The sequence below is a fragment of the Lipophrys pholis genome (genome assembly GCF_963383615.2).
Source record: "Lipophrys pholis genome assembly, chromosome: 22".
Classification (NCBI taxonomy): Eukaryota; Metazoa; Chordata; class Actinopteri; order Blenniiformes; family Blenniidae; genus Lipophrys; species Lipophrys pholis.
The window spans coordinates 16487242-16511711 of record NC_137644.1 but is presented as its reverse complement, the minus strand read 5'-3'; the positions used below and the strand labels follow the sequence as shown (position 1 = coordinate 16511711).

At 42.2% G+C, this 24470-nt stretch overlaps 3 protein-coding genes across 3 annotated transcripts; 1 reads left to right on the top strand and 2 right to left on the bottom strand.

Annotated features, from left to right (window-relative positions):
- Window positions 1–2126: 2126 nt before the first annotated feature.
- On the bottom strand, window positions 2127–10493 carry smo (smoothened, frizzled class receptor). The gene is made up of 12 exons (XM_080492534.1): window positions 9747–10493; window positions 8295–8494; window positions 7940–8149; window positions 7666–7838; window positions 7073–7292; window positions 6878–7001; window positions 6264–6356; window positions 5602–5710; window positions 4954–5139; window positions 3749–3897; window positions 3026–3160; window positions 2127–2922 (listed from the first exon to the last, which is right to left on the bottom strand). The coding sequence occupies exons 1-12, from the start codon at window positions 10009–10011 to the stop codon at window positions 2315–2317; spliced, it is 2472 nt and encodes an 823-aa protein (XP_080348660.1). The 5' UTR covers window positions 10012–10493; the 3' UTR covers window positions 2127–2314.
- A 3242-nt stretch (window positions 10494–13735) lies between these two features.
- Window positions 13736–18429, bottom strand: tspan33a (tetraspanin 33a). The gene is made up of 8 exons (XM_080491823.1): window positions 18119–18429; window positions 16352–16409; window positions 15859–15986; window positions 15605–15679; window positions 15156–15251; window positions 14924–15052; window positions 14678–14839; window positions 13736–14593 (listed from the first exon to the last, which is right to left on the bottom strand). The coding sequence occupies exons 1-8, from the start codon at window positions 18212–18214 to the stop codon at window positions 14492–14494; spliced, it is 846 nt and encodes a 281-aa protein (XP_080347949.1). The 5' UTR covers window positions 18215–18429; the 3' UTR covers window positions 13736–14491.
- A 1236-nt stretch (window positions 18430–19665) lies between these two features.
- On the top strand, window positions 19666–23866 carry LOC308127249 (uncharacterized protein). The gene is made up of 8 exons (XM_080492162.1): window positions 19666–19782; window positions 19955–20157; window positions 20850–20960; window positions 21064–21159; window positions 21287–21397; window positions 21585–21702; window positions 21798–22004; window positions 22081–23866. Exons 1-8 carry the CDS (start codon window positions 19764–19766, stop codon window positions 23106–23108), a joined length of 1893 nt encoding a protein of 630 aa, XP_080348288.1. The 5' UTR covers window positions 19666–19763; the 3' UTR covers window positions 23109–23866.
- Window positions 23867–24470: the final 604 nt, after the last annotated feature.

Below are 24470 nucleotides of genomic sequence, written 5' to 3'. Positions count from 1 at the left end.
GATCTTAAATGCATTTAAAATCTTTCTTAAAATCTTAAAGGATAAGTTATAGCGCCCCTATCGGGTTAACAGTGTCACTGCAGGAAAAAAGTCATTTTAATGACTTTTTGTCTGATTTTCAATCCAAATATGTTGTTACGCAATCACACAAGTTAGAATTTATTCAGCTTACAGATCTTGGATTTTGGCATTGGAAATCAAATTTTTGTGAGTGGAAACATACTAATCTTATTTTGGATAATTTCTGCTATGGAGCAAACGTTTTCCACATGTTATCAAGTTTTTAAGGTTTTATATATACTTATCGTCTGATCATGTTCATATAGATAAGGAACATGTATTATGGTCTTGTGCAAAATCCCATAAAATTGTAAATAGATTAACACGAAATTGCTTTTTTTTATATATCTAAAATGATAAATCTGGAGTTTGTAGGTTTTCTCTGTGGGTATTTGGTGACTGTAGGCTTGAATGTGAGTGAGCATAATAGACTGTTGGCCTGTTCAGGTACACATTGTGAGGAAAGCACACTCACGGCTGTTCCACCATGCAGCCTGTATTAATATCTCTAAAGGCAATTTATTGGAATACAACACTCACACGGAGCTGTGGGATTATTTTTTTATTTACATATAAAAACAAAGGAGGTACAGCTGCACAGAAAATGGCAATAAAAGTGGCAGTAAATATATATTTATATATATTTACATTTTTATGAGACAGTAAATCTTTTAAGTCTTTTGACTTACGAAAGAGAAAATGGTTAGTTTTCAAGTCATAAAAAGTTTAAAATGTAATCTTCATTTCATGTCTTCACAATCTCGAAAGATCCAGACTTTATATAGGACATCCCATATGTTGTGTTTCTGTGGCCAAATTCTCCACATTGTTGATTTCACAGCAGTGTGATTCAAAGGATCCGTATACATGAAGATGATTTATCCAAACTGAGGGTAAACTAACCAGACACAAGGTGAAATTGTGTCTACGGTGGCAGATCTTAACAAAATGAACTCTTCCCTTTTTTATTCAGCATCTCAGCAGAAAAAAAAACAACTAAGCGATTTACAAATTTGCACAAATCTATGAACAGCCTATGTACAGAGTATACATTTAGACAGACTCTAGAAATAATGTTTTTTTTTTTCCCCAGACAAAAGCTGAAAAATGTGTGGAAGCACACACATATTAAGCTCAGTTCAGACTGACTATATACAACAGATTAACTAAAAGTACAAATATAGCTGTAAAAAAAAAAAACAATTTAAAAAGAATATACATGGAAAAAGTTGATATTTACAAGTCACCGGGGGAAAGCTGGCATATCCTTTGCAGTCCCATGCAGCATAACTGCAATAAGTGTTAAATTTATTATTAAAACTATGTTATTGAGGATGGAAATGAGCACAACTAAATAACTTCAGTGAGTTTAGTTTACGAGTGAAAAAAGTCAATTCAAGGCAACGAAAATAATAAGTTCAAATAATAAATTCAACGTAAAAACCCCACGTGACAGATATTATCTATTGTCTCTTAAACCTCAGTGCATTTCGTTGAGAGGTCATTTCTGTGACGTTAGTATTATTAAAGTGAGGGAGGTAATGTTTAGTGCCTACAGTTAGCTGTATATTAACACAAGTATTGAGTGACTATATAATAGTAGAAAGAGAAAGCAATATAAAATATAAAACAAATAAAGATTTGGGTTAAAAAGTATTTGCAAGAAGCCAGTAGCTTTAAAAAAACAACAACAAAAAAAACAAAAGTACACCTGTACAGTAATCTGCAGCCTGTGAGTTTACGTTTGAGGCCTTGGAGAGGATTTGTGGGGATTTCGATATTAGATCAAAATAGCTTTTATTAGAACAGCCTGAATTTGCAATCTTTCTGATAACGAGTTAGAAACACCAGCTCCTCTTTAAACGGCATTAATAGGACTGAAACTAGCAGCTTCATGCAGGATGGGTTTTCAAAATAATCCGCGTGTTGTTTCAAGCCATGTCCAGTTTAGCTGCCTTATTCCTTGAACCATCCTGGAGTTGCCTTTAGAATTTCACTGGACACAAATAAAGTATAAAAAAATATCTTCTTCTGAACTTATTCACAACACTTTTTTTTTTTTTCTTCCTGTTTAACTTTAAAAAAAAAAAATAAAAAAATCAAAAAATCGAACTGACCAGCTGGCTCAATCTCAAACCATCAATCGGTGCTCTTTAGTAAGAATCTGTGAAAGTTTCCAGCACTTTTTTTTTCTTTTTTCTCGAGCTTACTTTGTGTACCACCAAGCATTGATTTACTACTCTAAGCTTCCACGTTAAAAGTCGGAGTCGGCATCCATAAGCTCCGCCTCCATTAAGTTGGTCCGAGAGTGGATGGGTCCGTAGCCGGCCCTGCGGCCCGCCGGCACTCGAGCCACGTGGGCCATCCTGTCTGACAGCCCATCAGCCAGATCCGTCTCTCCGGGGTATCTCCTGGACTGCCAGGTGGAGGATGGCGGGGGGCAGCGCGGCCCGAGGCCCAGATCCTCTGGACAGTCGCTGAAGGTCAGGGGGTTGGACAGCAGGCCGCGGCCGTAGCCGTTCCTGCCGCTCTGGCACTGCAGATAGGGACACCTCTCCTCATAGGACAGTCGCCGTGAGGCCTCGAGGTCGGGGTAAGACCCCGGGAGAACGTCCTCCTCCATCTTCTGCTGCTGCTCCCGCAGGTTGGCCACCAGGCTCGGGTGGCAGGGCAGCTTGGGGAGCCGGGGCACCGAGCTGCGGCCAAACTCACGCTGGCGATAAGCCTGGTGGTCCAGCACCACCTCCTCAGCTGGACGTGCCTCCTTCTTCCTCTTCTTCTTCTTCTTTTTCCTTTTTATCATCTCTGGTGAAATCTCGGCCTCCACCATCCACATCCTGTTCCGCTCCTCCGGAGGTGGCACTGTGACAAGAGACCATTACAAACATTGGGTTTGAATTCACCTGTTCTATAAATCACATGACGTGTCGCAGCAAATCCAACGTCTTGACGTCCAGAATCTCACCTGGTGTCCCAGTCGGGGTGACAGAAATGTCCTGAGGCAGGATGGCTCCACGTCTGGCAACCATCTTGGTCACGTGCTGCGCCCAAGCCGACGACATGTCGTTGGATGGCTCATTCAGGTCAAAATTTATTCCGGCTATAAAAGACAAACCACAACGCTCTCTGTTTAGAGGCAGCTAAGGACAACTTCAAATCTGGCATACTTTTAATGGTTACTCCAGAGTGCCCCGGATGGCTCCACCCTGGAAAAGCAGGGCAGCCACAGAAGCCTCACAGTTTACACAAGTCATTCAGTTCATAAACACAGACCAGAGACACTGTTATTTCTAAACATGTAGTCTCTGCCGTGTAAAAAAAACTAAACTGATTCGATTAAAGGAGGCTGTAAGGCCCTGATTACAAGCTCCCAAATTGCACGAGACAAAGGGTCTTTGAAATGTGCATGACAGAGTATTGAGTTCAGACTTCTCTGTATTGTACAATATTTATGTATGATTATTATTATTTCACAAATGAATTGTGGCTATTTTGAGATACTAGATTTAATTTTATTTGACATATTTTCAATTTCCTTGTAATTTTAGCTGTTTACCACTAGATGGAGGTAACATACATCCGTCATACCTTTTTCGTGGCTGGTATGAAAAAAGAAACCCTCACAGAAACACGAGTTTTGAGAAGTAATGACCTCACCGATGTTTATTAACTTTACTGAATCACTCACCCACGGGTCCATCGTGGGAGACAGTGTGCATGCTGAAGGACAGCTCCTTCTCCGGGTCCTTGTGGAGCTCCTTCCTCATTGCGAACGCCTTCGCAATCATCTTGCTCTTCTTTATCCTCTTGGGCTCATTGTCACTGCGGCCAATAATCCTGGAAACCGAGGGAAACACACTTCATATGGCAACAAAAGCCGGAGGCTCGCTGCAGGTAGATGTACTTTTGTGACATAAATGTAGAAATTCAACTGAGCATGAGCGTCGAAAGTGAGAGATACTGGTGGTTGGACAGACACACCCTGCTCCCGGTGGGATCACAGTTAATGTGTTCTTTGTGTCAGTATGGAAAATCCTAAAGGCTAAACTGCAAACAACAATTTTCAAAAGAATAATCAGGGTGTTTTTTTTCTGTTCGAGCGAGTAAGCCCTTGTTTATACTCACAAAAACCAAAGATTAACTCAACAAATCAACAAAAAAAGAACCAACCAGATAAAGTTAAAAACAGTTAAAAACTTGTGAAAGGTATTTTTTATTTCATGGGGCCTTTAAAGACGTTCAGCTTTTTGTTTTTTTAATGGACGTCAGCATGAACAGAAAAGAGATTTGTCCTTCAGAGTCATATCATTTAACCCTTTATCAGGCAAGTACCAATATTTGCTCCAAACTAGTGAATAACTTCCACTGAATACATGATTGAATGTTTTTATTGTCGGTTTGTAACTTCCTGAAGATTTGAGAATCCATGACAACTTTTACTGTAAAAGTCTGACAAACACACAAACAGTGTTGTTATTTTCACGACTTAACTTTAACCACTTATCTCGTTACTTGCTTCAGAATGTGGATAAATCTTTTAATATATAACAAAATCTTTCATCATATGCGCTGTCAAACTACAAAACTCTCCCAAGTCATTATAGTGCAAGTTTTTATAAATATCAGAATAAACTGTTGGACTTGAAAAAGGTACACCATCACACAAAAATACCATATATTCTGAAATGAATGCAATTTCAGTCTGTTTTACAATTTTAACATTATTTCTTTAACTACTTTAACAGAATAAAACATCATTTGTATATATTAAAAGTTCAGAGAATGAAAAGGACCTTTATTTTCTTAAAATTCAACGGACTAATCATCCAAATAATCCAGGGTGCAGTCGCAGAAAACCAAAGTTGCACACTTCACGCCGCGCTCTTCACTTACTTGCACCAGGTTCGTTTCCAGATGAGGATGGTGGCTTTGGTCCACACCCAGGTGCTCATGGCGATGCCCGTCCCGAACATGGAGAACAAGTTGATCTTCTCCACCATCAGGCTGGGGCGGTTCTTAATGTTGCATTCGGGGATCGGCTTGTTGGTCTGGGAGGCAATCGTCACGTTGGCTTCGCACCTGTGGGAAAAAAAAAACAACATGTTGGGACGAATGAGAAGACCGGGCGGTCGCCTGCCCAGAGCCGTACGCGTCTCCTACACCTTCCAGCCGTGTGAGTGAAGTACATTCCAGAGCTGGAAATAAGAGGGTCTTTTACACGTCGGGGTGGGAGAGGGCGGTTTACATTTTTGAGGGCGAATTAATTCCAGTGCGGCCCGTGTGTCAACACCACGGGGGGAAATAGGGCTGCATTCACTGCTGCGCTGAGCGGTCAAAACGGCGGTTTGGCTTCTCGGCAGCATCAGTTTGTGGATTTCTCAGTGTGATCGCACGCAGACCTGAGGAGGTGGCTGTGACTCGAGTGTTACGGCGGGAGCAGGTGTAAATAAGAAAGTGTGTGTGTGTGTGTGTGTGTGTGTGTGTGTGTGTGTGTGTGTGTGTGTGTGTGTGTGTGTGATATGATTAGAATGTGAGACTCACAGCACATATTCTCTGAAGCTCCTCTCCCATTCCGCCTGGTTGAAGAAGTCATAAAAATGGCAGCCAAAGGTGATTAAAACGAAGCCGAAGGCGAGGAATCCAAAAATACCTGACAACAAGAGTAACAGTATATATGTGAGATATCAGACATGTACAGTGTTCAGAACTGGAACTATCAAAAAGAATGCATATGAATCCGGGATTATGAACGCCGCAGGCATTACACTGTAAACAGGAATTTCCCTCGAGTGGGCGTATCATATAGTACCATCAGAAGTGTTTACATTCCTAAATCCATGTTTTCAAGTCAAGGACATTTACTTCATTACAGTACTTAAGAAACTTCTTCAACTATTTATACTTCAGGTTTTCGTACGAGAAGTAATTAAAACCTGCCGCACATTGCATGTACACTTTAACTGTCCTATAGGTAACTGTATAATGATTGTTTTTATTGCCTTAACTTGTGAAAGTGGATTTTATTATACTTTTTGTTTTTACATTTAAATTAAATCTAAACTGTATTTAAATACCCACAGGACTTTTTCAATAGCGACAATAGAAATACCGTAAATTATATATAGGCAATACCATGTGAATGAATGTGTCATCTGTGACAGTTAATTAATTTGATTATTTATTAAAACTGATGAATAACTTACCGAGTCTCAGCATCGTCTCATTGATTTTACTGGCTGCTTTTTCACTTAACAGCCCAGGATGGTTGCTCTTGATGGAAAACAACGTCATGACACCTGGAAAAGGAAGAGGAACGCACTCACACGATGTTTTGAAAACAGTGTCCGTTCGCAAGAAAAAACTATCTAGTTTTCATGATTGGCCACTAGTAGGTGCCGCTGTTTGTTTTTGTATTAAAACCACACATACTTGTGTGTGGAGAATAATCTAAAAACATTAACAATGAGTACACGGACATTCGAATGGACAGACGACCAAGTTGCACTGCTATTTCGGGTGAGTCTCAACTGTAAAACTACAACAAGTGTCAGGAGAATATGGACACGCTGGAGGCAGCCATGGTTGTTATTGTCCCTCTACTCTCACATGTTAAGAAGAACCATCTACTACAGCCATGGTGCGCATGCGGAGTAACAGTGTTCTCAGAAAGCTGCGTTTTTCCCTGTTTACAGAGACGGAGTCAGGGCGTTTTCAAAAACATCCACTGTTTTCAAAAACGCAACGCAAGTTTCCCGTTTTCACTCAAAAACGTTGCGTAAAACGTTGTACCATAAACTGACATCCGATGTCAACTCACCCCGGATTAGAAAGTAGCCTCCAACAACGAGCACGACTCCAATCGGCGCCAGCACAAAGCCGGCTCGATACCTGTAGTTCTTATAGCCCACAAAACAGATCCCGCTCACCGAGTCTCCGTCCACCTGCGGAGCAGCGGACGAAAATGAGTGCAAATACTATTTTCAAGCTTAGGAGAAAACGGCCTTGTGCGCACCTCGGCGATGGCCAGGATGGCCACAGTGAGGACGAATGGGATGGACCAGGTGACCATGTGGAAGTAGGAGGTCCGACCAGACAGCGGCTGGTGGGTGGTGCCCAGCGCTTTGAAGGACGTGTGCCACGCGTAGGTGAGCATGACGAACCAGATCACTCCCGACATGAGGGAGTAGTAGACGATGATGAAGATGGTGACACAGGAGAGGGTTTCCGAAGACCTGCAGGGGACGGAGGCAACAGAAGAGGCCGTCATGGTTTAAAGCGGTCGTCCCACCAGAACTCAAGTTGACTGCTTTCCCAGGTGCTGAAGCACCATAAGCCAAAACCATAAACCTCAAACTGCTCCCAAAGGAGCATCGGCACCATGCGTGTCAACTCCGTCTTCATTAGTGGATGACGGTGGGTGTGACCGCCAGTGTAAAGTGCTTAAAGCCTGCCAAAGCTGTGAAAATACACTATAAGTGAATTCAATTCACCGCATCTATTTCCTGCTTCGTTTCAATACCAAATATTTGGCAATAAGCGAAAATTCAACTCCTGCTTGATCAGAATCAAACTGAATGTGATTCACTGTGACTCGTTACGACTTACGAGGGCTCGCCGAGTCTCATGGTGTTGTCGCTCTTGCATACGATCTCTTCGCGCGCCCCGTCCAGGAACTGGGCCAGCCAGCCAATGCTGCCCACGAAGAAGCAGGCGTTGATGTAGAAGAGGATGACGGCCGGGTAGCGGTTGGAGTTTTTCCAGTCTGCAAGAAATGTGGCCTAAAAAAATTTTTTTTTTAAAATAAAGACAATAGTTAAATCTATTTTATGCTGTTGTGGATTTTTATATTGCTGCTGAAAACCAGGCTATAAGGTCTCACCAGGGTGAAGAAGGTGCAGAGGAGGGTGATGGTGCCAAAGTAAGCGATGTAGGTGTGCATGTCGTCGTGCTCCTCCTCAGTGAACAGCGGGTTGTCACACTGAATGCCGCAGCCCTCCACGTCCTTGTACCAGCTGGACTGGATGTCCGTCTTCACCAGCGGAGCTTCACATTGCCCTGAAGTGTTGAACTTCAGCTTCTGGACTTCATTCTGCACGCAGGAGACGCACGGGGATGAAAAGTGAACGCTTCCTCAAGCAGGACCAGAAAGCATTTCATTTTTGGTATCAGGCGTGAGAAAAAGATGCTTTCCTGTTCAGGAATGCATTGCAACATTACGTAGAGGCAAAGCATACCGAGCAGCCGACGGGGAACTGGTCACATTTGAGGAAGTTGGGCCACCCGCGCTCCCGATCCACGATGCTGCACGGCTGCCGCGTCGCCAGACACAAGCTCTGGCTCGGCAGCTCCACTCGCCCGTTCTCACATTTGGGCATGTAGACGGCGCAGAGCAGAGGCTGGATGACCGACCAACAGCGGGGGGCATTTCTCAAACCTGGGGCAGAACAACACGGAGATCAAACACATCCAGAGTCCCTGTCCATGAAAGACTGGCACCCGCCGGACTGGATGTCACATCGAGGACAGACAACTACAGTAATTGGTAATATTGGCGAACCTGCCCAGGTGATTCCAGAGCATATTACCAAAATTAGATTTTGTCTGATGGTTGAATAAAATATCTTGACATTATCTATCCATCCAACTCAGGCTCACTGGAATTGATCCCAGCAGACCCGGGACACAGTGGACAGACTGCCAGTCCATGATAATAACCACTGTGGGGACAAACATACCCGGAGTATTATCAATATTCATGAACTATTCACAAATGGATCCGGCATACACTGCAAAAAAAAAGAAATGGTAGCCCTAATATAAGACTATTATGAAAATTAGTAAGTAAATTGCACTTGATAAGAAAATGTGAAATAATATTTTTATATCTAGACTTAGGAATAGACTGTAAAGTCAAGGACTAAGAATAATAAATGACTTTTAAAATGAGCCCAATCATCTTTCATGTCTTAACATAAGATTCTAACTTCTGGCAAGTGCCAAACAATTGGCAGCGTAGGCACCAAATGATCTGATTAGTTAAAGAAGTAAAATAGAGAGCACAGATATAATAGGGGATCGGTGGACATGTATGATTGTAGTTTTAAACAATCTTTTAATTAACTTTGATTTCACAACAATTTTTCATCTGTTATTTGAGAACAACAATATAGTTATTTCTTTCTCTCAAAGTAATTAATTGCCTTGTTCTGTATGTTGCACAGGATTCATGTAAATATTCAAAACATCCCAGAAAAAGCACGAGTGATGCAGAAAGCAGTGTCTTGAAAGTCATTATTAGTTGAGTGTGAGAATCCTCTTGTAGGAGATCTAAAAACCCTTTTTATCAGCAGGTCTTCGATTGTTTCCTGAATTATCCCCCTTTATTTTACAATTTAATGACTTTTGGCCTTTCACTTCCTGTGGAGTTATTCAATTCAATTAAAAGGTTAAACACACTAAAACCTAAAAAAAAAAAAAAAATCTGTGTAGTGGCTTTAAACTTTATCTTTGAGGTGAGTGAGATAAAACTGTATTTATATATAAAATAAAATAAAAATGAGGGGTTTGTTTTCATGTCTTGTCGGGGCCCCCAGTGACCTCCATCTTTTTTTCTGATCATCATATATATATATATATTTATATCTAAAATATATATTTATTTATTTGTTTTCTTCATGAAATCTTACCAGACCACATGGTCAGCTTCTCGAAAGCCTCCTCCTGGGTGCTCGAGTCCTCGGCCAGGATCAGGGAAGTGTGTGTGTACGGCAGAGGCGACCCCAGGCATGTGTTGTACTTCAGAGCCTCGCAAGTCGAGGTTTTCTTGCAGTGATCCTCGAATATAGTCCCGTTTGGGAGCAGCACTGCCTCGGAGCCGCGGAGCCAGGCAGCCCAGACGCACAGCATCCTGTACAGTCCAACAATGGGGCTCCTGCGACCCTGGGAAGACATTTTGAGGGGGGGGGGGGGGGGGGGGGGGGGGGGGAGAGATTCAACTCCCGAAAAAAAAGAAAAAACTCCAGGGATCTGCCTGTAATCCTTGTGCTTTAGTAGAGCAGCTTCATCTGAAAGCAGCAGGGGAAGTTTTCCTCTTTTAAATAAGTTTTCATGATGAAGGGGAATAAAAAAATAAATAAAAAATACAAAGTTGCGAGGCGCTTTAAAGTTTCCTCTCAGTCCGAAACTTTTCGCTCTTCTTCTTCTTCTCCTTCTCCTCGTCCGATCCCTGCCGGATCGCCCCGGACTCCTTCATCATCCGAACACACTCACACACACACACACACACACACACACACAAAGAAACGACTCGTTCGAGTGGAGAAGAAAAGAAAAAAAAAACAACAACATATAAAGTTTTCATGCGCGTCGCTCCGGTGCGAAAAGCGCAAAAGCGAGAGAAACGTTGCAGATGGATTCGCCCTCCCCCCACTTCCAAAAAAAAAACAAAAAAACTTGCCATGAAAAAAGTCTGGAGCTCTGTAATAGGATCTCCAGCTCACATGCACCACCCCTTCTTCCCTGCAAGCCCCCCTCTTTTTTTCTCTCTTTTTTTTTTTTTTTAAGCTGGCAGAAAAATAAGATGACTGTATCTCTGCGTTATGGAGCGACCGGAGGCTGCGATCGCTGCTTTGTGCGTCTTTTTCGTTGGGTTGTTTGTGATTTGCAGCTCCGTGGTTCTGTTGTTTTGTCTCTGGTATGCACATGGTGGAGGAGAGCCAAGGCAACAAAAACCTCCCGACCCATCCCCCATCTGCAAGTGGAAGAATGTGCCTTATGGCTGGCCTTCTCCAAGTTTCCCCATCTCAAGGAAAGACCCCCCCCCCCTCATTAAATAAATAAATAAAATAAATAAAAATAACACAGCTCACCATCTGACACGTTCACTTTCATTTGAGGGGGTTTGTTTTATGGTTTGTGCTGAATCATCCACCTCGATGGTCAAACACTACAATTTAACATGAGCACAGATTAAATGTTTGCATCCTTATATATCTATATATAGATTATATGTATGCACTGAAACTACTTTTAGTTGTTTTATCATCTGTAATTAAGTGCAGAATTAACATACGCGAATAAATATGATATATAATAAAAGATGAGTAGAAATCTGTTCTGATCAAAATATACACGAGGTGTGGGTAAATAACAAATACATGATGCATAATTTTGTTAACGTAGTTAACGTCACAATGAAATACCCCCTGACAACAACCAAAATACAACTGATATTCCTACAGATTCACACTTTTTTTTATTTTTATTCAAATGCACACGGTGACCAAAGTACAAACCAAAAGATAGTGAATGTACCATCAAATCTGCCACATGTAGAAGTAAAACCATGAATTACTATTAAATTTGATAGTTAAAAATACTTTAAGCAGTTTTTATCTGATCAAACATTGTTGAATTACTGTAGTTTTAGATGCTTTCTTCATTTTTTTTTTTACACATATTTACTCATAAATGTGGTGCTTCAAAGTGCAAATAAATCAGTTAATGTTTAGAACATCACTATTTGACACGTCTCCACATATTTAATGTAATCACACTTTAAAATCTCTTTCAACTGATGATCCATCCACTTAAAAGTTGAGAAGCACATACGAACACGTTCTGATTGTTTAAAAACAATCGCCATGTACATTTACATACTCTTGTTATTGTAGTCCTGATTAGTGAAAGAGACATTCAATAGCTGTTTTTTTCCCTCTGAGTCCATGAAAACATTCTTATAAACCACAAACGGATTTAAAATGTTGTTTTATTGTGTTTTTAGCCTTCCCGAAATGCAGGGAAACATTGCCAGTCGCTTTTTGGGAAGTATTTGTATTACATCCAGACCCTCCACATGTGTACTGATACTTGCTAATGCAGTTTTTTGTGAAGAGTCACAATAATGGTTTTTACACATCATTTTGGCATTAAAAGATGTATATCATGTGCATGTACCTCAATACTGCATTAGATTACTTTCCTTTGGGAAGCTGAGAATGGCTGCAGCTTCCTCTGTTCTGTTTAAGGTGGCTGCTAAAAGAAAAAAGAAAAGCATCGACGTACAGGAAAGATATTATAGTCACGACTGGCGCTGCTCGTCCAACTGTCATTACTTTAAAACGCAGAAATTGTCAATACTTTGGTTAGAAACATGTTGAAAACTCCGCCGGGGTTGTTGGTAGTGGAGTAATTGAAAAGTGCACTTGTGGTATTTATGCGGACGATGATGCTTTGTTTCTGGGAGTGAATCTGGGTTAACTCAGCTTTGTCCTCCGTGTGTGTGTGTGTGTGTGTGTGTGTGTGTGTGTGGGGGGGGGGGGGGGGGGGGGGGGGTCTGGGCCTCCTTAAAACCCACAGCAACATGGCTGCCCGAGTGAGTCAGAGGCTGAAAAACCCTGGACCACACACAGAGTGCTGGAGCACCGGGCCAACACACACTCACTCAAACGCACTCATGTACACACACATCCAATCACAACAGGAGACTCCTGCAGAGCCAGGCACAGCCGCTTAAACGCCTTATTTTTTTGGTTTTGTTTTGTTTTGTTTTCATAATGGACATATAAAACCCTGCCACAAAGTGCTTTCACTCCTTCATGCAATCAAGACTGTGATAAAAGAGTTGATTCTGCTACTGCAGCTGTAAAACTAACAGAAATATCATGTTTAGATTGGGGACTTGCGTCAAAAGGCCCCGTTGCACATGCAGGTCTGTTTCTACTCCTGAAGATTATACAGGCATCAGGTTTCAGGCCGAGGATGTCCCAATAACTCGGGCTCTCATTTGTGGGTGGAGATGAGGAGCTGCTTCATAGTTACTGTCGACTCTGAGCCACGGAAGGTCCTTCGGGTAATGTGAAAATCATGTCAGTTGAATTTAAGAACTCACAAATGTGTTTATCCTGAAGCCAAATCCCAAGGAAAAGTTTGATTTTCTGCCAAGAGATAAAAGTTGAAATGGTCCTGCGTGAATATACATCAATAATAAAAGAAAAAGAAAGATGAACAACGCAATCTCATAATCCACAAAGGTTGGGATTGTGTGTAAAACATAAAAAAAAAAAAAAAAAACACATTAAATAATATGCGAATATGATAAATTCATATTTTAGCAAAAACCATCACTGCCAAGGCCACACAGCGGTGTAGTGGTTAGCAGTCAACTCATGGCAAGAAGGTCCCCGGTTCAAGTCCGGGTTGGGCCTGTGCACGCATTGGTTTCCCGTGAGTAATCTGGTTAATCCCACAGCTCAAAAACATGCTTTTGAGGTGAATCTGTGACTGTAAACTTGCTTCTCGGTGCAAATGTGAGTGTGACCATAGTCAGCTGGTACTGATTCCACTGTCCTGCATGAAGAAATGTAAAAGATATATGGTTTGAATCACTGCCACTTCTAACCACATAAAACTTGCCTTTGCAGGTTTTCAAATTGCATCCCGTCTAATTTACATTTTCCACGTTGCATTAATCGCCTCTTCTATTCGCCACAGAGAAGGTTGGCCTCCGTCTGCCCAGTGTCAATTCACGAAATTCAATTTGAAAAGAGCTGTCGCAGACGGGAAAAACAAGACATTCAAAGTGCGAGCAGGATGCGCTCAAACGACGCACGGAGGCATTTAAATTCTGTCAGCCACCGCCGCATGTAGAAAACGTGAACTGTGTGCACAGCCGGCTGTGGTCTGGCAAACATTTATTGGTAATGGCAGCGCATTGCGACGTACACCGCGCAGAGTCCCGTAGCTCATGACATCACGGACAGTGTGAGGTCTTGGCCGAACACCCAAGTGGTCCAACACGGCCAGCAGTGTAAACATTTATTTGTAACTTTAACTCAAATTAATCACACTTCATTTAAAAAAATATAATTTTTTTTTAAAAGTTTATTGAACTATGTAACAGACGAAGGAATTTCTGAGGGTAAGATGTACAAAAAAAAATAAAAATTGTAAAGATGTAAGAAAAAATGTGATTTCAAAGTGCCGGCATATAAACTTGTGTTCAGTATTGCGATCCCTTTTCTGTGCATGCTTTTTGTACAGAAAGGGGAAAAAAAAGCACCATTTTCCCCTTTCGGTGTCTTCGATAAACAAATATCTAATTTAATAATCTCTGCATTTATTCATTAAAAGACAAAATGAGCTTGAGCCTAAAAAAGATCCTTCAAAATGAATGTGTTGAAAAATGAAAAGGTAAATGCACCAATAGTGTATATCCTGTAGGTGGCAGCAGAGTCCTCGCTCTGTTTTCTGTGTAGAATTTATGTTTTTCTCCAGTTCCAGGATATAAAAATACATCTTCTCTGTTCACGTCCAGTTCAAACATTTACGTTCTGCTTTAAGTCACCAAAGGGTCACGGATCCAGTGATGTGCCGAGCGCCGTGTCATTGATTTATCTCCACCCTGTGGTCGTTTCTCCTCTCCTCGCCTCCATCAGCTCCACGGGTCGGAGTGGTGCCTCTCGTTGTAGTTCTGCAGCTCGATCTGGTCCTTGATCTGGTTTATGAGGATCTGGGACAGAAGGATACCCACCAGCTGCACAGGAGAGGAGAACAGAAGGCCTCCGTGTGGGTGACAGTCGTTTGAATTCATCAACTGAAGTACGTTTTTGTGTCCCACCTGTGGTATGGCCAGACCCAGAGCGATCCCTCCCAGTAAGAACAGGTTGCTGTGGATCCAGTTGACCAGTTTGTCGATGCAGCCGTTGGTGTGTATGAAGGTTCCAGCTTCATTGAACCCCATTACCTGCATCCCTTGGCCACACATGGTGTTGATCACCTCCTGTAGTAATTGCGCACGTGAATGTAAATAAACAACAGAAGCATAAAATAAGATGTAATCGGCGGAATCTGGACATAAGTCGACCTTTTCTTTGGATATGATGCAACAGGAAAAGGGGACGGAGCAGCGCTCGTTGCTGGGATTGTCATCGACGCAGTTGAAGTACATATTCTGGGACCAGTCCGTGTACGTCACGCCGCCACAGCAGCCGAACTAGACGAAAAGCAAATATTAGAAAGACATCGGGGAGCTGCAAAAGTGTTGAAACCGGAAGAGTAACGGCAGTAGATATATGACACAGACAGGTCATCCTCACCTCTCTCTGGCCAAAGTCAATCAGGTTTTGCAGATCGAGGTCGTCCCGGTAGTGAATGATGGCATCATTGATGATCTCAGTCACTTTATCACGCGCCTTGAAGGAGTAGTTAAGACACAATCCATAAAAAAGGAGAAACATCTCGAGTTTCATTTTAAAATCAAAGCGAATTCGGTATGGATCCAGTTACAGAAGAAGCACCGCAGGGAGGGATGTTCATGGCGTGTCAATAGTATAAGAACACAGCTAAATTTACCCAAACAATGGAGAAACTAATCTTATGAACATCATGGTAAATTTGATATTATGCTGCTTATCGCTTTCATAGATGACAACATATAACAAACAGAATTAAAAAAAATAATAATTCATACTCATTGGTACTACTGCCTTTTAAATTAGACTGATGAACACATTCATTCTGAATATTGACCAAAATGTCAGGTTACCTTATCGGAAAAGACAAAGCCGAGGATGCCAGCAACCAGCTGCAGCAAGAAAATGACTGTGAGGCAGACGCAGAACTGAAGGAAGAAATATTGTCTTCAATTAGTCTGTTCCGACAAAAGAGTAGCCTCAAGCACTCTCGTGACAATTTTCAAAGCGCTTGCTTTTTTTAAAAAAAAACCCAAAAAACACTTTTATTTTCTACTGATTATTTAAATCCAATGTGTGATGCCGTGTGAGAGCAGCGCTCACTTACGGTCTGCAGGAGACAGATGTTTTCCCGGAGGGAGCCCACACAGCCACAGAAGGTGATGATGAACATGAGGACCCCGACAACCAGCAGCATGATGGCGGGATCCACTGACAGACACGCCAGTGCTGCTTCTGAAGCAGAGAGGAGGTGAGATGAGATTCAAAGGCCGATGGAAACAGAGAATAATTAAAGAATAATGGAATTGTTTTTTTTAGTTTTTTCTGTTTCTAACGTAGGCTAAACCTCAGTGTAGTAACCTTCAACCGCTGTGTTCATTATTCTTCCGTCTGCGTCCCAAAGTACCGTCTTGTGGTGCAAATTGGTATTGCAAGACTAAATCGGCTAGGCAAGTCTAACCCTAACTCACAAACAGCGACTCATCTCAAGATTATCTTTGAGGTGACATGACTAGTTCATTCAAATTATAATTTTTTACTTGTATCAAACAAAAACAGTTCATAAGAGAGACTGGATTTATGAATGAAGGATTATTTACCTGCATGTTTCATCATTCGGGCATACACACCAATGGCCACCATCACCAGTGAGATTACCTGCAGAGAATATACTGCTGAATATTTTTAAAAAACTGGACATGATGCGCGAGTCATGCACACCAGAGTGGGAGAAGCACCTTCCCCACTATGTTCGTACTTGTCCCGGGGAGTGGCACCATTTACCAAACACTTAGTCAGGTTGATGAGAAAGATGTGCAGGATGTATACATGAGTCATAGATAAGGGTGCTATGCCAGAACCCCACACCCCCAAAAAAATGCAATGTGTGAGTGTGTCGTGCATCAAAAGTGCAGAGTTGCACCATTCAGCTTCAAGGTAGATGAGCAGATTTGACAGCAATCTGTACCCTTCTCTAAAGGAAAGCACAAAAAAAAGACCCTTTCACTCAGCACTCCTCTCCTGGTCTCAATAGGATAATAGAGAGGCCTGAGATCCTTTCCCCACCCACAGTGAAGTGGATCCAGTTACAACACAGACACTGCACCTTTATGGGATGGGAGGGCACGGCTTGATTTGTCTCCCTCTCTTCAGGAGCAAAAAAGACTAAAATCAGACGTGACACCTGAAGCAAACTGTGCGTGAGCACGAGTCTGCAAGTCAACGAATAAAAACGTGACATTCTTGCGGGGGCGACGTGTCGCCGATTCCGTCATTGTAGGTATTTACAAGAAGCAAATCACAGACTTGTAGTGATCTTTGCACAGAGCACATCATACCCAGAGGCAACAGAAAAAGACAACAACACATTCCTCAATGAGCAGCTTCAAGTTTTTACGCAGCCATGTCCTGTCCAGACATGGCGACATGTCAGGCTTCAGCTCGGCCCACATATCAGGTTTGTCTGAAAGGCGGAAAATGCACACGTACATGCTGAATGAAAACACCACTGTGCAAAGAAGCACACCTGAAACTCTGTGGTATTTGCTTTCAGCCGCCACAAAAAAATAAGACACAGGAAGTATCCTCGTGTGGCTTTCAGCTCTCAGTACAGTTAATCTGCGACAACAGATCAGCTTGAGAAATATGCTGTAAGAATTGTAAGAAATCCACTTATGTTTCAACCCGCGGTCACCTGACCACGTAACCCACTGATATGAACTTTGATTTACCAACTGCTGCTGAGCTTTTTTTCTGTTACTTCAAAGTGAATTTGTTACTTAAAAGCTGAAGCTGGCCAATTATTAACCTTTTTTTTGGGGGGGGGGGGAATCAAATATCACCACAGTGTGCCTGTTGGTGTACACACACAGAAAAAGAAAAAAGAAAGAAATGGTAGAAATAAGGGAGAAATCTTTTGTGCATGTTTATCATCACAAGTCAAAGAAAGTTTGTGTTCCTTGGCAAGTTTAGAAATTTGAAAACTTTCTTTTCCATTTTATTTGTACACATTTATGCATTTCACAACATTTCAAAGCAATAAGATTCCTGGATTGTTAAGTGAAATACAACTTTAGTGTGAGCACTTTTTAGTAACTGAGATTTACAGGCTGTATGCCTCTGAACTTCCTCTTTCTTTTACAGGAAACGGTTTCTGTAAAGTTAAAGAGAAACTAAACCAAACAAAGCAGGGCCTGCAGAGCAAATAAACAGACATAGTAATAGTGTAACTCGCATGCTCGAGCGAAGTGAAGGGAAATTGACCATTTGGTGTAAAATAGGAAAAACAACCCATTTGCGCACAGGAGAATTAAAATAAAGAATTCTTATAAATGGTTGATTAGCTTTAGATGTGCACGATCACTCACCCAGAACATGAAGTTAAACAAAAAGAGCAGGTATTTCACAACTGGACTGACAAACGAGTAGTCAGATCCAGGTGCGCCACTGCGTCTTCTTCCCATGGCGACAAGTGCGACGGCGCCTTATCCAAGTTTGCGCACGAACGAGCAGCGAGACTCCAAAACGTCTTTCCTCCTGTCGGATGTGAAACTCGTCAGCATGATGACGGACTGAGGACGGTGACGGTGTTTGAGGGCTGAGACATGCCGTGGAAATGTGGAGGGAGATCCGCCGGGGCTGCTGCCACCTGCGTGCGGAGAGCAAACTGGGTGGAACCGGTGGTCATATGATCCGACCTGGAGCGCAGGACCATCAGCCACTCTGGACCCCTGTTGGTGCATTTTATTGCACGATGCGCTGAAAGGACTGTGTATTTTTCCTCGATCAGGGGTCTCAAAGTCAAGCTGGCATTGAGGGCCACTTCAAAACATGCACATTTGTGTGTTTTGGTGTTTTTAAAAATTGTATAATGGTACAACGCAAACAATAGGTTCTGGTCTTTTTCCTCGTTACTAAACATTCCATATACTTTTACTCGGGCAATCCAAGTTTTAACCACATGATTTGGTGTATTTAATGTCCTGCCAGTTTATTTATTTCTTTTTCTTTTTCTTTTTAATTTGAAAATGTACAAAATACACAACAAACATAGGACACTTTCTACATACAGTAGATCAACATTCAATTCAACCCAGCTGACTCAGATTGAGCATGGAAAAAGACTTCTGTTCAGAACAAGCCAAAATACTTCAAATAAATAAATGAATGGAAAAATACCACAACTTTAATATTTCAATCCCAATAGGACTGTCATACATCACAACAGAATACTCCATGTATACAGATAAAGAAATTAAAGTAAAAAATAATAAAATTAAATAACATAAACTTGGACATTATCACGTGAAGTTAAAATGTTCAAATATCGAACATAGTTTGACTGCATAAATATTTTGAACCAATCTGAGAGATTTAGAATGTAAAATTTATTGAGTATTCCATAGTTTTATTTTCATTTTCTAATCCAAACAGTACAGTCATATCAGACTCATGTTTCTTTATTAGGCTAAAACAGTGTTTGTAATATTAGATTATAATAATTGTGTGACACAGAAAATACAACGTTAGTCAACAATTTGTTTTAGTGAATTAACAAATTATGTCAATAAATGGCAATAATTGATTATGAAAATCTTTCAATATAAATCTAATGGTGATGGAAAGAGAATCTTTGCTCACAAATGTGTGGGGTATCTATCTATCTATCTATTAGAAAAATGTTGCAAAGGATACTTGAAAGATAACCACAGGGTGTTTTATCACCATTTTTATCACAATTTTGGAGTTTGGGATATGAAATAATGAGTTTGCTCTCTATATAATTAATTAATTCGACAATTCTCGACGATTTGTCATGATCTGATTGTAGTTGGGTCAAAATATTTTCAACGTGGGGCATCAGTAAAAGAGAGATTAATGAACCAGGAGGATGAAAACTGACAGTTTTGCTTTTAACAACATCCGGGTCAACCGGAAGTGCTTTGATTCCCGGGTCCAGGAGGAAACACACAAGTGGAACTTTCTTCAATTTCTGGACATTTTAAAACAAAAATGGCTTGGAAGAGCAAAGGTTTGTGGCGTTATTCTTCTGGTGGTTTAATAATTATGGCAGGCATCGTTTCTACCCGCTTTAAAGCTCCATAAACAGTCTAAAACACGAAGCTAACGCTAGTAGCAGGAGTTATGGAGGAGGAGGACTACTCCTCTCGGGTTGTGTGATGGAGTCAATGTCTGGTTCGCAGGCTCCTCTCTGCCTCCGGCCTCCCTGCACCTCCTGGTGCCTCCGGTGCGGCTGATGTCCGCCTTCATGTGGCGGGTGGTGCAGCAGCGCAGCGTGATGCAGTACGACAAGCTGCTGGACTTCATTAGCCTGGCTACTGAGATGGTCCCGGAGCTGCTGAGTCCCAGCCAGAAGGCTCAGCTGGTGCTGGGCCTGAGAGCCAGGGTGAGGACCCCCCCTCTGTTTATCAAATCATGATGGTCTCCCTCTGTTTTTCAAGAAATGTCTGGAGAATACACACACACTTCACTTGGGTGAGACTATAGATGCCTGTGTTCAAATGTACAGGTGAAGCCATCCATCCATCCATCCATCCATCCATCCATCCATCCATCCATCCATCCAGAAAGACAGTATTTGAACCCACGACATTCATGTGAGGCGAGATCACTCACAACTACACCAGCTTGTGGCCCCAGTTCAATACATTCAGCAGTATAAATACAAAAAAAGACTCTCTTTGAAGGCAGTTTCTCACTTTTAAATAAATTTTACACTTTGGTTGTTGAATCTTATTTGGTTCACTTTCATATTATATTATCACATAGAAATTGCAAGAAGTTAGATAATACTCGTATTGCAGTTTAAAATGTTTCCAGACAACACTTTGTTTGTGTAAGTGCTTTTTGTTTGAAAATTGGTTTGTGGTTTTGGAATTTTTATCATTTCATGTTTATGAGAAGAAAATCAATAAAATTGCAAGAGGATCATACTTTGATATCAGAGAATCTGACCTAAGTGTTTGAACTTTGCCCTGAGTTTAAGCTGTACGGAGTGTTTGCTGTCATTACTCACATGTTGAAGTCTCTTTTTTTTTTTTTAAATGTTTTAACTTGCCTCCTTTTTCCCGGTCACAGTTGGTCCTGGAGCTCTGTCGCGGTGACGCCGTCGCTAACCTGCCGATCATTCAGTGCCACCTCGATAAAATCCACACGTTCAGTGCTGAACTGAGCTCCAGTGAGCAGATGGTGGGTCCGCTCAGACATTTATAATATTACAGGATTTGACTATGATTTTATATAAAGCTTAAGGCAACCATTTTTAACATAACGCGTTCTCCTTTTTTGACAGGTCGGCGCTGATATTTTAAAGACTTCTTACAGCAACTTTGCCAGCCTGGTTCAGAACATCCTGAACGTTCCCTTTGAAAAAGAGTTCTTCTTCCAAGTGAGTCTGCCTATCAAACTGTAAATGAATGAAACTTCAGGTCAACATTTGTAAGATTGAATGAATGGTTTAGTCAGAGTGATTTTAAAATGATATTTAACACCTGATACTGTTGTTCTGTCTCCAGGAGATTTTCCCGGCAAACTACGGCACGGCCTATAACAAAAGGATCGAGCAGCTCGTGTCCTTGTTCATCTCCAGACTGGAGCAGCTGCTGCCGATTCCCAACCTGCAACAGGTGTCACGTCTGTGCTCTGATGTATTAGACAGCAATGAACTAATATACTGATATTCTGCAGAAACGTTCAGTCAAACTGTATCATTTTGTTTTGCTTTTAAATTGGAAGTTGGTTTGCTTTTTATTTTTTTTTGGGGGGGGGGCATTCTCACTCGCTGACCTGCTCTGTGGTGGGCGTCTGTCTCAGACCACAGCTTGGCTCAATGAATCGTCGGAATCGGAGGAGTTCAAACACCACCTGTCTGAACCGTTCGCCATGAAGTCTCTGCTGATTCACCACAGACAGTTGGGGACGCTCAGCTCAGGTGACGACTTTCAGAGAGAGAAATGGTTTTCCAGATGTGCCAATAAGTGTCTCTAAATCTGAAATATTCAAGATCTTCTCTTCTGTCTCTTGCAGCGTGGTCCAGCAGTAAGGAGGACATCATTCTGTCCACACTGGCTCTGCCAACTCAGACAGCAGTGGAGAGATTTGCCGAGCACTACAGCGACGACGACGATGATTACGGCAATGAGGAGGAGTCACTGGTACTGGAGGATTCAGAGGAAGACTCCAGGCAAAGCTTGGAGGCCACCGAAGAAGACTGGCTGCCACAAAAGAAATCAGGTCGGTCACAGCATCAGAGGTAAAACATTTGTAAAGCTTGAGTTTAGATCTTGCTGATTCGCTGTGTTGCTTTCAGGTCCACTGTCTCGATTGTTCCTCTGCCCTCAGTGTTCATTCACGCACCGCACCAAGAGGAAAGTCCAGGAGCACATCCAGGCGGAGCACCGCATCGCTGCTCCCATCCACAAGAAGAAATCTGTCAAGCAGGCCAGGAGAAAGACTCAGGAGGGCAGGCAGGACATGGACGCGGAAAAGAAAGCGGAGAGCGACATGGAGAAGCAGAGAAAACGCAAACTGAAGGATGCCGCCGAAAAAAAGTGGGACGCCAAGCTGAAGGACAACCTGGAAAACAAGAGGCGGCGGCGGCGGAAAGAGCCCAGCGCGGAGGACAAACGCTTCCTGAGCACACGGCCGGTGAGCAAAAACTTCACGGAGGAGGAAACCAAGTGCACCATGTGCGAAAAAATCTTTGAACATCCGAATCAGCTGAAGACGCACATGAAGCTCCACACCTTCCGGTACCGCTGCAGCCAGTGCGAGAAGGGCTTCACGAGCCAGTCGGGGTACTACCAGCACCAGAGGCTCCACAAGAAAGGCCGGATATTCATCTGCCGCCAGTGCAACAAGGGCTTCCTGTGCAGCTACTCCCTCAAGCAGCACGAGCGGCTGCACGAGGGCCCCAGCAACCTGTGCAACATCTGCGGGAAGAACTTCAGCAAGGCGGGCATCACCCGACACATGCAGATGCACAGAGGCGAGAGGAACTACCTGTGCACCACCTGCGGGAAGTCCTTCCTGTCCTCGGGCGAGCTGGTGCTGCACACGCGGACTCACACCGGCGAGATGCCGTACACTTGCATCCACTGCGGGAAGGGCTTCTCCAGCAAGAGCCACCTCAACGTGCACACGCGCTCGCACACGGGCGAGCGGCCGTACCTCTGCACGGAGTGCCCGAAGCGCTTCCTCACGCTGAACTGTCTGAAGAGGCACACGCTGAGCCACAACGGGGTGAAGCCCTTCAAGTGTCCGCACTGCGACCGGGAATTCTCCCAGCAAGGGAACCTCAAAAGACACATGGTGACCCACAAACCGGACACTGCATGATGGCGTCGGAGGTGTTACCTCGACCGTTTTTGTTGTGTAAGGAGAACTCTTGGTGTGACGACTTGGGACCAAGCTGAAACATTATGGTTTAGGAATATCAATCTCAGTCGGGGACAGGCAGGAATAAAATCTCTTTCCTTCTCACAGCGATTGGAGCTACTTCACCAGCCGAACAGGCAAAATGCATCAGGTATTCAGAATTCAATTCTGGAAGTATAGACTTGGTATTAGTTTTCAAATGGTAGGTTTAAGTTACACACCCAGGGAGGAGCAAGATGATTTGAAAAGAACTACAAGGCTTGAACGTGACATTGTTTAATGTGTTTTTAGCTGTTATATATCTCTGCGTTTGTTTTAAGAGGACCAGTATGTGGTGGGAGGAGAGAACCTAAGGTGGCCATGGAAGTGTCCAAATGATGGAATCTGGAAAGGCTTATTTCACCTTATGAACATAAAACCAAACTCTTTTTTTTTTGTTATTATTATTTCGGATTCAACTGCATATGGTGAGAACCTATGGTGGCCGCAAAACGCCCTAAAAAGAGGCAGTGTTGAGTTAATTATTGTGATCACACACAAATGCAAAGATTCCAGTTCTGCCTGCAGATCACCCTCGATACTGCGTACTGATCCTTAAAAACCTGCAGTTACTACAGTTGTATTAATAAATTAATAAAACCCTTGGAGATGTGAAGTTGGTATCGAGTCAATTACATATGGAGTGGATATGGAAGTTTAAAAACATGTAAAAGAGTTTTAAAACACAAATTTGATGTCCTGAGTATCAATTTTTTTTTTAAATATCTCATCTGCACACGAGCGGCGTTTATCATCTTTACACAGAACCCGAGTGAGGAAACCATCTTCTGTACCACTTCATACATTTTAAAGTCACCAAATGGCCTTCAGGATATAAAATCAGTTACTTTTACTAGTTTTTAATCGCAGCTTCTGTGTGTGAAGAACAAAGACTTGTGGGGAAACAGAAATTTAGGAAATGCAATTTATTTGCAATTTTTTAATAACATCATTCCTCAGATAAAAATGCAATGTTACAGGAATATACATCAGATATTAATTTAAAACTTGCTTTCAAGGGACCATACAGTCTAAATATACTTTTTCCTTTTTTATTTACTGGTAGCGTGCGTTATAAGCAAGACAGACTCTGTCACCAATGACAGACTGACAAGTTACAGATACAAACTGTACATTACTTATATACAAATCAACTTTTTGTTTGGTTTTTCATTTCACTTTTTATTGAAAATAGGAGTAGAAAAAGTGATTGAATTAATATTCTGATTTATTTCATTTGTATTCTTTCCCTTTCTAAAATCTAAAATGAAATGAATGAAACAA